Source organism: Aaosphaeria arxii, assembly GCF_010015735.1.
Source record: "Aaosphaeria arxii CBS 175.79 unplaced genomic scaffold BU24scaffold_1, whole genome shotgun sequence".
NCBI lineage: Eukaryota > Fungi > Ascomycota > Dothideomycetes > Pleosporales > Aaosphaeria > Aaosphaeria arxii.
The window spans coordinates 287,665-299,870 of NW_022983474.1; the positions used below are offsets into that span (position 1 = coordinate 287,665).

General features: G+C 49.8%; 6 protein-coding genes across 6 annotated transcripts; 4 read left to right on the forward strand and 2 right to left on the reverse strand.

The window, feature by feature from the left end:
- Positions 1-562: 562 nt before the first annotated feature.
- On the forward strand, positions 563-2,465 carry BU24DRAFT_382373 (UDP-Glc/Gal endoplasmic reticulum nucleotide sugar transporter-like protein). Its single transcript, XM_033524766.1, has 2 exons — positions 563-1,198; positions 1,250-2,465. Exons 1-2 carry the CDS (start codon positions 984-986, stop codon positions 2,292-2,294), a joined length of 1,260 nt encoding a protein of 419 aa, XP_033388787.1. The 5' UTR covers positions 563-983; the 3' UTR covers positions 2,295-2,465.
- On the reverse strand, positions 2,364-3,418 carry BU24DRAFT_416137 (glutathione S-transferase). Its single transcript, XM_033526375.1, has one exon. It carries the CDS (start codon positions 3,279-3,281, stop codon positions 2,544-2,546), a length of 738 nt encoding a protein of 245 aa, XP_033388788.1. The 5' UTR covers positions 3,282-3,418; the 3' UTR covers positions 2,364-2,543.
- Positions 3,419-3,497: 79 nt separating this feature from the next.
- On the forward strand, positions 3,498-4,103 carry BU24DRAFT_1437 (uncharacterized protein). Its single transcript, XM_033521164.1, has one exon. The coding sequence runs from the start codon at positions 3,715-3,717 to the stop codon at positions 4,027-4,029; it is 315 nt and encodes a 104-aa protein (XP_033388789.1). The 5' UTR covers positions 3,498-3,714; the 3' UTR covers positions 4,030-4,103.
- Positions 4,104-4,800: 697 nt separating this feature from the next.
- On the forward strand, positions 4,801-8,503 carry BU24DRAFT_382381 (uncharacterized protein). Its single transcript, XM_033524767.1, has 2 exons — positions 4,801-7,249; positions 7,307-8,503. Exons 1-2 carry the CDS (start codon positions 4,966-4,968, stop codon positions 8,236-8,238), a joined length of 3,216 nt encoding a protein of 1,071 aa, XP_033388790.1. The 5' UTR covers positions 4,801-4,965; the 3' UTR covers positions 8,239-8,503.
- Positions 8,376-9,203, reverse strand: BU24DRAFT_1496 (uncharacterized protein). Its single transcript, XM_033521241.1, has one exon. The coding sequence runs from the start codon at positions 9,011-9,013 to the stop codon at positions 8,513-8,515; it is 501 nt and encodes a 166-aa protein (XP_033388791.1). The 5' UTR covers positions 9,014-9,203; the 3' UTR covers positions 8,376-8,512.
- Positions 9,204-9,682: 479 nt separating this feature from the next.
- Positions 9,683-11,287, forward strand: BU24DRAFT_487072 (MFS general substrate transporter). The gene is made up of 2 exons (XM_033533424.1): positions 9,683-9,857; positions 9,934-11,287. Exons 1-2 carry the CDS (start codon positions 9,711-9,713, stop codon positions 11,164-11,166), a joined length of 1,380 nt encoding a protein of 459 aa, XP_033388792.1. The 5' UTR covers positions 9,683-9,710; the 3' UTR covers positions 11,167-11,287.
- Positions 11,288-12,206: the final 919 nt, after the last annotated feature.

The following is a 12,206-nucleotide window of genomic DNA, read 5'->3' on the forward strand; positions in this document are numbered from 1 at the left end:
CCAACCCCTGTCCTTCGGTTATTAGCTTCTCTCTTTTATCCCACCCGTGGGAATCTCGTCATACATCCCCTTCCTTCGTATCCGTACCTGCCTCTCCGTCCGTCTCTCCCTCATCATTGTATGGCCTGATTCTGGAAGAAAATTAGCTACAGAATATTGGCAAGGCTGCATCTTCTACTAGTTTCTGTAGAGTAGTAATGCCACTGTGGCGATATTTTGATACATCTAATCATTCTCAATTCAATCTTCGTGATGTCGTCCATGGTTAAGAACGCAGCATCGTCATTCGTCTTTGGCTGTCTCTTGTTTCGGTGGATCGAGCCTGAAACGCGTTCAAGTGGGAGGCTGGTGGGCTGTCACTTGTTTTCAGATCTACATTTAAATTCCGCCCCATAGATCATGAGTCGAACGACATTTAGTCACATTATAGCCAAGACTGTAAAGCTTTTCACATTCTTCAATGAAGGTCATTCGGGACAAGACTAGGTTCTTGATGCGTGGTAGGGTTGGCGTGTATGGCTTACAGCACACCTCAACAGAATCTGTTATGCGTCGCCTTTCTGTGATCAGTATATCGATTCTCGAGCAAGGCCTGCCATACCTTTCTAAGGCTTCGGAAAGCCCTTCAACCAAGCGCAGGCCTAAGACATTAAATAGATCGGAATCTGGTTCCGATTCGGAATCAGGGTGACCCCTGCACAGGCTAGCGAAGTGACCCGGCGGAGCTTCGACCTCCTCGATAATGACGGACGTAGATGCCACATCGCAACTTGTCATCGCACATTAGAGATATAAGCAGTACACCCTACCACGCTCCTTTCAACCTTCTCTAGACCTCCACGCAAGAATTCAGGGACGGGTTCCACCAGTCCATACAATCGCTTCCTTTCGCTTCCTCACGCCCATTGTTGGTCGATATCCCCACGTATATATTCAACTCTGCGACATCCTTCTTTGGATACGCTGTCCTCTGCGCAAACGATATGGCGCGAACCAAACAACCATCTCCCGTGCGACGTACGCCATCAGAGACGTACAAACAAGCCAATGGAAAATCCCACACATTGAATGGGGTCATCGGGGAGATAGAGCATGAGATTGAGGAGGCTGCGGAAGTACACGCGCGAGACCCTGCAGAACAGAGGGAGTCGGGCTTTCTGTTACTTGCAGTCTGTGTAGGCGGTATTTATGCGAGCTTGTAGGTCTCTCATCCTTCATATGACTTTGCAATGACTGATTGTGGACATAGTCTTTCATGGGCTTTCTTCCAGGAACGTGTCACAACGACAACCTACGGTCCGACCAATGCGCGTTTCAATTACTCTGTCTTCCTGAACACCATCCAGTCAACGTTCGCCGCATTGACTGGATATGCATACCTGATATATTCTGCTCCGAAAGACCCCAAGACGGGATCGCGAAAGATACCAGCTGTCTTCCCTTCGCAAGCGATACTCTTCCCACTCTTCTTGATTGCAGTCACATCCTCGCTCGCCTCGCCATTCGGATATGCCTCTCTGAAGCACGTCGACTACATTACTTTTATTCTTGCTAAGAGCTGCAAACTGCTCCCGGTCATGTTCCTGCACATCTCGCTTTTCCAAAAGAGGTACCCTGTCTACAAGTACCTCGTTGTCGGATGCGTTACATTGGGCGTCGCAATCTTCACACTACACAATCCTTCCACCGCCAAGAAGGCTGCTAAGAAGGCGAGCTCAACCAGCGCAGATGCCAGCAAGGTCCTTGGATTGTTTCTACTGGGTGTGAATCTACTTTTCGATGGCCTTACGAACACGGTGCAAGACCACATCTTTGGTACATTCAAGGGATTCACTGGACAACAAATGATGTGCGCCCAAAACATTATGTCTACGCTGCTCACTATAACTTACCTTTTCTTGTCGCCTTATCTCGCTGGTACTCCTTTGGGAGATTGGGTCGGTATTGGTGGCAACGGCGGCGAGCTCAAGGAAGCCATTGAGTTTGTTACGCAATACCCCGCCGCCGGTTGGGATGTTATCTCTTTCGCAGCATGCGGCGCGATCGGCCAGGTGTTCATCTTCCTTACGCTCGCACACTTCAGCTCCTTGCTGCTTGTCACTGTGACTGTCACCAGGAAGATGCTTACCATGCTTGTCAGCGTGGTCATGTTCGGCCACAAGGTCACACCAATGCAGTGGCTCGGTGTTGGGTTCGTGTTTGGTGGTATTGGAGCTGAGGCGCTGGCCACCCGGCGCGAGAAGATTGAGAAGGAGCGCAAGAAGAAGGAGGCAGCGGCGCTTAAGAAGCAATAGATGGACAGGCAGGCAGTGAAGCATTGTCTTCCCAGGAGGCGTATAGAGTGGATCATTTTTATCATTTGAGAAGGGAGGAAATTTATATACCCGTATAGCGTAGACCTGGGTTGCGTACAGAGACAGGAATGGAGCTTAGCATCTTTTTTCGAATACATCGTCGTCGTCGTCATTTCATAGCTTCTGCCTACTTCATCTTCAGCATTGCGCTCCCAACTTCCCCAGGGCATCATTGACAGGCTTGCTTACTCACTTCTTCGGCGGCGCCTGCATCGCCTTGCTGAACATCCCATCCCTAAACAACTGCGGCCCCTTCGCACTGATCAACTCCTCAACCACCAACTCCGGGTCCCCCTTCTCCATTGCCCGCCTATACGCTGGCCTCTCCGCCACCTCGCGCATCCACCTCAAAATACCCTCATACCCCGTCAAATCAAACGGCTCAAACGTCCTCATTGTCGTAAAACACCACATACTCATCACATCCGCGGCAGTAAACTCCTCGCCCGCCAACCACTTACTCCCCCTCAACCTCTCATCCACAAACGACAACGTGCCCTTCAACCTCGCATCATACGCCGCAAACCTCGCGTCCTCCTCGCCCGCCAGCCCCCTCACCAACGCCCGTCGAAACACCCCAGGCTGCAGGTTCGCGTTCGAGAAGTGGAACCAGTACAAATAGTCCGCGTAGTCCTTGTGCGCCGGGCCCAGCGCGAGCTTCCCGCCCCCGTGCACGTTGATAAGGTACTCGACGATCGCGCCCGACTCGGCGAGCTTGAGTGGTGCAGAGGGGTTCGTGAGGTCCTCGAGGACGGGGGATGCGCCCATGGGATGCAGGGATTTCAGTTCGGGGGGTGCGAGGAGCGGGGAGCGTGTGTAGGGGACGAGGGTGTAGGGGAGGGAGAGCTCTTCTAGGAGGAAGGGGATGCGCTCGCCTTGGCCGTTGCGGAGGTGGTGGACTTTGAGGTTCGGGGTTTGGGAGGCCATTGTGCTTTGTGGTATGTTCTTTTTCTATGGGAAGGATGTTGTGGTGTGTTTGATATCGCACAGCTAGGTAGTTACTGTTTCCTGTACAAGTGATGCTGTACGGTTTTGCTCTGGTGACGCACTCTGTGTAAAATTTCTCAGATCCCGGGAGGGTCTACTGATTATATACTTCCCTTTACTCCATTTATCTACAAGATCGAGACTCTGATCATCTAGGTAATCATCATCAGTAGTGGGGACCATGCCTATCAATTGCGCGGTACCTGGCGGCGGAAACATAACGTTCCGAACCGAGGTATCCTCATGATTCGTACGAAGCGAGGTGCGTTGTAGTTCTAGTTCGTTAGTGCGATCGCAGGGCAGCGCGACGTCATGATCGATCGAGCCAGAGCTTCATGCTTTCCCTGTCCGTTATTCTTCTCGCAGCCTGTTGATGTCTACGAGGTACCTAAAAGGGTATGCGATTGTTTCAATGAGTCTGAGGAAATCGGTGCGTCGGTGTCTGACTTCCGTCTTATCTGATGGGCTTTTTCTATGCTGGTGCCTGGTGGTTTCTGCAGCGAAGATGATGATAACTTGTAGAATAGCTCCGTTCCCTAACTCCGGTTCTAAGATGAAGCTCGTGAAGAAATACTGGAATGCTTCTACCATTGATTATTCTGGCCCACTTATTCCATCTGGCTACGTGTTAGAGGGAAAGGTCTGTCCCACGGATGTCCGGGAGTATGTGTGGTGTGAGCTGTGTTGAAGATGTGTAGCTTGGTGGTATGAGTCAATCAGACTATATGCTGAACCTATTTGCTTTGATATATCAGATTGAAACAGGTAGAAAGGAACCGCAAAGGAAGTATGGTTTACCATTCCAGTGACTGTTGGTGTTGGGTACAAAATCCCTTCGAATACTCTAGCAAGGGCAACAATTTGCCGTCAGAACAATATTTTTGACATTGCTGATTTGCGTATGCATTTATTTTATACCAAAACTTTTTGAATTTTTCATTTATGACCCAGCAAATGCGTGGGACATTTTAAATTGTTTATCTGTTAACAACGATGACGGATATCTGGAACTGTGGTTGACTTCGGACCACAAAGAACAGCAAATCTAAAAACCCCAAAAATCAAAACAATTCCACGAGAGCCCTACAATGCCAAAATTCCATCTTATTATGTAGTTACTAGCATTCAATCTGCATTTAGACACCAGAAAACTTTATATATCCCCTTCCGTTCTTCCCCAGATTCTCGCTGCAGCTAGCACATCCTGTCCTACCAGTCTCCGCGGAAATGTCCAAGTGCGGTACCATTAAGCACTTCCAACGTCGAAGCTTTCTGCATGTTAGCACTCCCACTAACTCGAGTTAGCCCTGCATCATGATGACATCCTTACCATGTTTATGTTTATTCAGGTCACGCCAGCGCATGGAAAGCGACTCTGGGGTGGGATTTTCCAATATCTATAGCATAATAGCTTGGTTCTCGGATTCGCCGGGTTGTTTTGTCGAATGTTGGGTGCAGGTATAGCTCTGTTTCTATGATGCTCACTTGAATTTCGATGGATTGTGAATCATATAATACTATATGATTTCTCTGCCATATTGTAGTTCAACCAATTCTTCCTTGTCCTCGCCCATTTCGACCTGCATCGCACCCTCCCCGCCGTGACTCTACCAATCCAAGCACCATGCCTCAAATCCCGTGGCGCGTAGAAGTGACCGCCCACCCCGGCTCAACCCGTGAAGAAATCAAACAAGAACCCGACTGGACGCAGGCCAACGAACATCGAATCGGATACGTGAACCGGGACGACCGAAAGCCAGGGCTAACGCACCCTTCTGACGAGCAGCGTGTCGATGAAGAAGGTGACCGGTACATCGAGGAGGCACGCCGGGAGTACGAACAGCTGAGGCAACGACGGGAGAAGGGCGATCTTATCACTTTCCGCGACTTGATTCAAGGGGAGCCGGATCTGCATCTCAGACATCCGGCGGATAGGTCGATTGGGTGGAGGTATGTGCTTGATTGCACGGAGGACTGGGTGAGGAATAAGGAGCCTTGGCCGGCGAACATCCAGAAGAGGAAGAAAGAAGAGGAAGAGGCGGAGAAGAAGAGGCGGAAAGGAGATGGCGGAGACGAGGTAGAGAAAGACGACCCCAAAGACGGAAAGCAAGATGTAGAGCCAGGCCATGAGGAAAGGTGGAAGAGAGACAATGGTGAGGGCAAGAAGCATCACGACGCATATGCTGGGGGTGCAGCGGAAGACTCTGGATATTCGAGCGAGGAGTCGAACAATGAACAGTCAGAGTACGAGAAACTCCGCGAGAAATACTCGCCGCAAGAGATCGCACTCCTCAAAGCTCTCGAGCACGAAAAGAACTATATACAGAAGCTGGAGCAGAACGACGGCAAAAGACAAAGTCCACAGAAGAATAATCGTACTACGATTACCATAGACGAGGCGGATCAGTTCTCCCCAGATAACTGGCTGCCTCGCTCAGACGACCTCATCAGGCTCACTGGCAAACATCCACTAAATGCCGAACCTCAACTGACGCGCCTATTCGACGCCGGCCTGATCACGCCAAATGAATTGCATTACGTTCGAAACCACGGTGCGGTCCCTCGCATCCTGTGGGAATTCCACGAACTTGACATCAACGACGGAAAACTCAAGTTGAGCATGAACGAACTGAAGCACAACTTTGACACCATCAACATCCCCGTAGCTCTGGCATGTGATGGCAACCGCCGCAAGGAGCTCAATATGATCAAGCGTTCTAAGGGATTCAATTGGGGCTCAGGAGGCGTCAGCTGTGCATACTGGAAGGGTCCGCTTCTTCGGGATGTGCTTCTTGCTGCTGGAGTGCCAGAGAAGATGCCTGAAGGGGAGAGACATTGGGTCCACTTCGAGGGCGCAGATAATCCGAGCGAAGGCAAGTATGCCACTTGTATTCCCTTCGACTACATCATGGATCCGACGAACGACGTGATACTTGCATATGAGATGAACGACGTTCCCTTACCTCCCGACCACGGATACCCCGTACGATTGATGATACCTGGATATGTGGGCGGCCGCTGTGTGAAATGGCTGAAGCGGGTGTGGGTCAGCGACAAAGAAAACGATTCCTATTACCACATCTGGGATAATCGCGTCCTGCCTAGTTTCGTGACCGAAAAAGATGGCGACTTCGCAGAGACACTATTCAGGCATCCTAGCACAATGTGTAATGAGCAGAACCTCAACTCTGTCATTGTCAAACCCGCCCAAGGCGAGAACATCCCATTGACGGAAGCTCGAAAGGGGCGAACATACCGAATCGAAGGATTTGCTTACGACGGCGGTGGCCACGAAGTCCAGCGAGTAGAGGTCTCTCTCGATAACGGCTCGACCTGGCTTTACTGCATCAGACGCTTTCCAAACGCTCCCATCCGGCACGGCAATAAGTTTTGGACATGGCTCCATTGGCACGTCGATGTCAGCATTTCGCACTTGCTTCAATCGCGAAGCATCATCGTGCGGTGCTTCAATGTATTCAAGAACACCCAGCCCGAGCAGCACAATTGGAACGTGATGGGCATGATGAACAATTGCTGGTATCAGGTTAAGGGCGAGATCACGCAAGAGGAGGACTCTGACGTAGCTTGCATACTATTTCGTCACCCAGTTGAACCGGCGACAGGCGAAGGTGGTTGGATGAAGCCTAGTGTGGAAAACCAGATCGCCAACGCTAAACAGGAGGCCGGTGCGCCGGAAAAGCAATTCACGAGGGAGGAAATCGAAAAACATAATACAGAGGATGACTGTTGGTTAGTTGTGGACGGGAAAGTGTATGACGCGACGAGCGTGCTTGCGTGGCATCCTGGCGGCAAAGCTGCCATCACGAACCATGGTGGTAAAGTGCACCAGGAAACCAGCGATGAATTCGCTAGTATCCATGATGAGTACGCTTACAAGAAGCTTAATGGTAAGCCTTACCCTTCATACAATCATGTATGCTAAATTTCTAACCAAATGACGACAGAATGTATACTCGGCGTTGTCACTGACAAAGCAAAAACGTTTATCAAGAAGAGTGCCGAGGCAGCTGCAAAGGAGAAGGCCAATTCATCCAAGGCTGCAGAAAAGATGACCTTGCAAAAGCATCGCTGGGTTCCAGTCAAGTTAGTAGATCGTAAATCCATCTCGGACGATACACGAACATACACCTTCCATCTTTCGGACGGTAAGACTGATCTTGGGCTTGGCACATGTCAACATATCCAGGTCGGATTTCATCTAATGGATAAGATGCTCGTTCGGTCCTACACACCAACGAAGCCGGTGCTCCCGCCAGTATCAGGCGGCAGTAGCGACGGGAATGCAGGTCTACGGGATGGCGTCGGTACGTTCGACGTGACGGTTAAAACCTACTTCCCCACCAGTGACCAACCTGGTGGAGCCATGTCCAATATTCTCGACTGCATCCCTATTGGTGAAGAAGTTGAGATCCGGGGCCCCACTGGAGAAATAGTGTACAACGGCAACGGGTCCTTCACCATATCATCCAAGGAATACACCTTCAACAAAGTCTCGCTCATCCTTGGTGGAAGCGGGCTGACCCCAGGCTACTCACTCATCGCCCGTATACTCCTCTCTGAGAACGACAAGACGAAGATCCGAGTCATAGACGCGAACAAGTCGGAAAAAGACATATTGCTGAGGGAAGATCTAGATAAATTTGAGAAGGACAGCCAAGGGCAGTTGAAGATTACGCATGTTTTGAGTCACCCTAACGATGATTGGAAGGGTGCTAAAGGTCACGTCAATGCAGATATCGTCAAGGAAAGTCTCTTCGCGCCTGGAGAAGGCGCGGGAGTGTTCCTCTGTGGGCCACCTGCCATGATACAGAAGGCTGCATTACCGGCCTTGCGAGATTGGGGGTATGAAGAGGACAAGAACGTTTTCGGCTTCTAGAAGCATTTAGCATTTCGAATGATGACGGGTTCAATTCTATAGTTCCTTCAATCGTATGCAGCAAGGGCCTTTTGGTCCTAATTATTTCTCGAATTGTTTTGAGCATTCATCCTTTCGTCGAAGAAGAGTCTGCCAGGCAGAGAACAATAAGAGTAATTACCTGACCAATTTCTCAAATTGCTCATCAGTGTCTCAATATTCTTGACTCAGTGTCAAGATTGGACCGACAGAAAGCGATCTGCGAAGCCTAGACCTAGAAAGTGGCTGAAGACCCTCAGGAACCATTATTGTTAAACCGGGCCAGAGGACGGGAAGTAGGTAGTGCTGTATCAGATTCGACGGGTATTCCCTTTCCCCAAGGCTTCGTTTGATATCTGATGGAAGACCATGCGACCCTAGTCTCGGTAGGTTTTGCTAGTCCCAGCGCCAGTGGCTGCGCTTGCAGGCTGCCGATTATCTCCCGACGCGGTGTCAGTTGGACGATCCGCAAACCTTTGTTCGCCTCCTGGTCCTCGATCCGAAATCCTTTTGGCTGCGAGGAATAGCCATCTTCCGGATATCCTAGAGGTGTACGAGAAGAATATTCACAGTTCAAGACCAAGCGCCAAGGATCGGACTGAGACTGAGAGTACCACTCCTTCGCCAGAACACTGGCTAATCTGTGATTACTTACCCCAAAGACATAGGCTCCACATCCTTCCGGTCCTTTGGAAAATATAGATCTGAAGAATAATTGTATAGTTGACCAGAGGTTTGATTCGGTGGCCCCATACATCCGGATGCAATGCCCCACACTTCAATGCAGTATCCAAAGTAACAGTTGGAGAAGCTTGAGGTCAATTCCATAGTTCAATGACCTTTCTGTAGAGCATTGTACATGAAGGATACAAGCATCCGTGAGGCGTATTCTTGTACGAACGCGAGATCTTGGATGCTGAAACTTCAATAATGTTGAACTTGGCATAATTGTTTGATTAGGTTTCGTTCCTAACGTAGATTGAGACAATGCTTCTAGAAGCTTTCCCATATACAGACCAGACTTTGCCAATCTTGCTTGTAGAGTCTTCCATGACATCGGGTTAAACCTTGGTGTTGGGCTCGTTTAGTTGATGAAAGGCTCCACTACCACGAGCACGTCAGCGACCATCGGATGCCTAGACCCTGGATTGGGAAATTCGAGAACGCCTATGACGGGTAAGCTAGTCCAGGAAGCTTGAGTGCAGGGTTTTTTTCTTGACATTCAATGAGTTCATGACACACAAATGGTCCGTACAATGCGTTTAGGTTTTTACATGGTCGATTGCGTGCTCTGCGAAAAGTTTTCGGCCCGGCGCCAGTGACTCTCAACATCAAAATGGCAAAACACTAGTGCCATCAATTAATACATATGTGCTTATATTGTCGTGGATTGCCTCTTCGTTGTCTCTTGTCGAACATTCCGTGAAATAGTCTCGCATCATCAATCCTTCGCCATGTCGACCGGTACTTCAGCTTCCGAGCCTGCGGGCTCGATCCGAAAGTCGTATTCCTTCTTTCGGTCCGTTCCTTTCCAGATCATTGTCGCCAGTGGTGTGTCATTCACTGCCCCGGGCATGTGGGATGCGTTGGGTGGCCTTGGCGTATGTAATTGTATACGTGAGATGTCAATGTACATCTCATGTCTTTTTGTGTGGAAAGATACTAACGAGTTCATAGGCTGGTGGTGCTGCTAAGCCATTTGCTGTATCTGCAGCCAACGCATTGCTCTATGGACTGTTCGCCGTCTTCTGTGCAGCGGCTGGTGCCATCAACAACCGCATTGGCCTGAAATATGGTCTTGCATTGGGTGCAATTGGCTACCCATTGTACGGCGCCGGTCTCTACACCAACAACGTCAGCTCCAACACCTGGTTCCTTCTCTTCGGCAGCGCGCTATGTGGTGTCTCAGCAGGTTTCTTCTGGGCTGCCGAGGCTGCCATTATTATCGGATACCCCTCGCCCAAAGACCGTGCCTTCTTCCTTGCTATCTGGCAGACTGCTAAGGCTTCTGGACCCATCGTGGGTGGCGCTATCAACTTGGGATTGAACGCCAACCGTAAGACGGCAGGCTCCGTCTCTTCCTCGACATACATCGTCTTCATCGTCCTTATGTGCCTTGGTCTTCCGATTGCACTGTGTCTCTCTCCCGCAAGCAAAGTCTGGCGTAAGGATGGTACGAAGGTCGTCACCTCAAAAGCCCCTACGTGGTTGGGCGAGTTCAAGGCTGTCGGAAAATTGTTCGTCAGCCGCAGGATCCTTCTTTTGCTCCCTGCCTTCTTCATCAGCTACTTCTACAACGGCTTCATGAGCACATGGTTGACAACCTACTTCACGGTCCGCTCCCGCGCTTTCTCCTCGTTCTTCACCAACTTCTCCGGAATCTTCAGCTCCTTCATCATCGCCTACCTCCTGGACAACCAGAAGATCCACATCAAGACCCGTGCCCGCGTCGCTTTCATCTCCATTGTCACCATCCTCATCGGCACCTGGATCTGGGCCACCATCCTGCAGAAGCAGTTCTACGATGCTGCCGAGGCCCCCGTTTTCGATTGGTTCCAGGGCGGTTTCGGAAAGAGCTACGCTCTCGTTTTCTTCTGGCAGTTTGGTGGACAGGCGTTCCAGCAGTTCCTGTACTGGCTCGTTGGACAGTACGCAACCGATCTCTCCAACTTGAGCCATCTCACTGGTATCTTGCGAGGTGTTGAGGCGCTTGGACAGACTGTGGCTTGGGCTATGCAGTCTGAGGGCAACGCAAACCATTTCGTCAGCATTGGCCTCAACTTCGGCATCACTGTCCTCTGCATCTTCCCCACCTGGATCATCCTTTCCGAGCTCGAGAAGAGCCACGAGGTGTACGTCACCGAGGAGCAGGTCGTTGCTGACCAGAAGTTGGACAACGAGGCTCAGTAGATGCATCAATCCGAATATCCGCTTTGATGCGAACAACAAAATAAAACAAAAGTAATTGAAGGATAGAGTAATGCACAGAAGAGATAGACAAAAACGGAGATACCCACATTGAATAGAATAGAATATCAGTTCCTGTAATAATACACAACTTTGATTTGGTCCTTGTAGTATCCTTCAAAGGCACTCTGCATATCAATGATTGAAGCCAAAGATGCCATTGTTGGCTTCCACCATGTCAATTCGATTCCTACGACTCTACACCGCCAGATGGAAAATATCGTGATTGCTCTTCTTCTTTCGAAGACCTTGCATCAGAAAGAAGAAGGTCTCATACTTCAGTCGGTGGAACATTCGTCCCTACTTCGGCCAACATTGACTTAACATTATTCCAACCGAAGCATTCCTATCTATGGTTGAAGGTTGCACGGAGATACACGTATATCCGGTACTGCAATGTAGTCACCAGCTAAGTGGATAGACATGTCTTCATTGTTGTCTTTCCAGGTAAGGACAGAAGAGGAAGTCAGTGTAATAAAGTACACTGGAGGCTTTCACTAATGCAGACATCGCTCCGCGTTCTGGCAAGGGTTAAGTGCAAGCGACCTGAGGCGCAGCGAAGCTGTCCTTGCAAGTCCATCTAACTCGGAATAAAGTGTCGTGAATCTCAAGTCTAGCGCTCCCGCTACCGCAATCTGGGGTGGAAATGTTGTATAGATCTCTGATTTCCAATCATGTAATGCTGCTCTTGGCTTGGTATAAATGTATCTGGCATCTTGCACAGCCTACTCTGTACCTAACGGTTTGCTTCCGACACCATAGAGGAAATAAACCTAGTCGCTTTCCTCACCAACGAGTCCATCGAGGCTAAAATGATCGTAGTCGTTGTGTATCGGTGAATTCATTTTGGGGTTTGGGGAGCTATACTCTGTGGCGTAGGTCGCTTGCAGGATAGTCACCTCCTGGTCGCACGTTAATTAACAGACCAATGAGCTACTGGAACTCCACATGTTGTTCCATTGCCTTTTTCTAAAACAAAGTCG

What these genes read in the sequence shown, in the direction of transcription:
- BU24DRAFT_382373 (XM_033524766.1), top strand. Translation starts at nt 984, where the DNA reads ATGGCGCGAACCAAACAACCATCTCCCGTGCGACGTACGCCATCAGAG. An exon ending in GGCGGTATTTATGCGAGCTT is followed by an intron (nt 1,199 to 1,249) that starts GTAGGTCTCTCA and finishes TTGTGGACATAG; the next exon opens with TCTTTCATGGGCTTTCTTCC.
- BU24DRAFT_416137 (XM_033526375.1), bottom strand. Translation starts at nt 3,281, where the DNA reads ATGGCCTCCCAAACCCCGAACCTCAAAGTCCACCACCTCCGCAACGGC.
- BU24DRAFT_1437 (XM_033521164.1), top strand. Translation starts at nt 3,715, where the DNA reads ATGTCTACGAGGTACCTAAAAGGGTATGCGATTGTTTCAATGAGTCTG.
- BU24DRAFT_382381 (XM_033524767.1), top strand. Translation starts at nt 4,966, where the DNA reads ATGCCTCAAATCCCGTGGCGCGTAGAAGTGACCGCCCACCCCGGCTCA. An exon ending in CGCTTACAAGAAGCTTAATG is followed by an intron (nt 7,250 to 7,306) that starts GTAAGCCTTACC and finishes AAATGACGACAG; the next exon opens with AATGTATACTCGGCGTTGTC.
- BU24DRAFT_1496 (XM_033521241.1), bottom strand. Translation starts at nt 9,013, where the DNA reads ATGTATGGGGCCACCGAATCAAACCTCTGGTCAACTATACAATTATTC.
- BU24DRAFT_487072 (XM_033533424.1), top strand. Translation starts at nt 9,711, where the DNA reads ATGTCGACCGGTACTTCAGCTTCCGAGCCTGCGGGCTCGATCCGAAAG. An exon ending in ATGCGTTGGGTGGCCTTGGC is followed by an intron (nt 9,858 to 9,933) that starts GTATGTAATTGT and finishes ACGAGTTCATAG; the next exon opens with GCTGGTGGTGCTGCTAAGCC.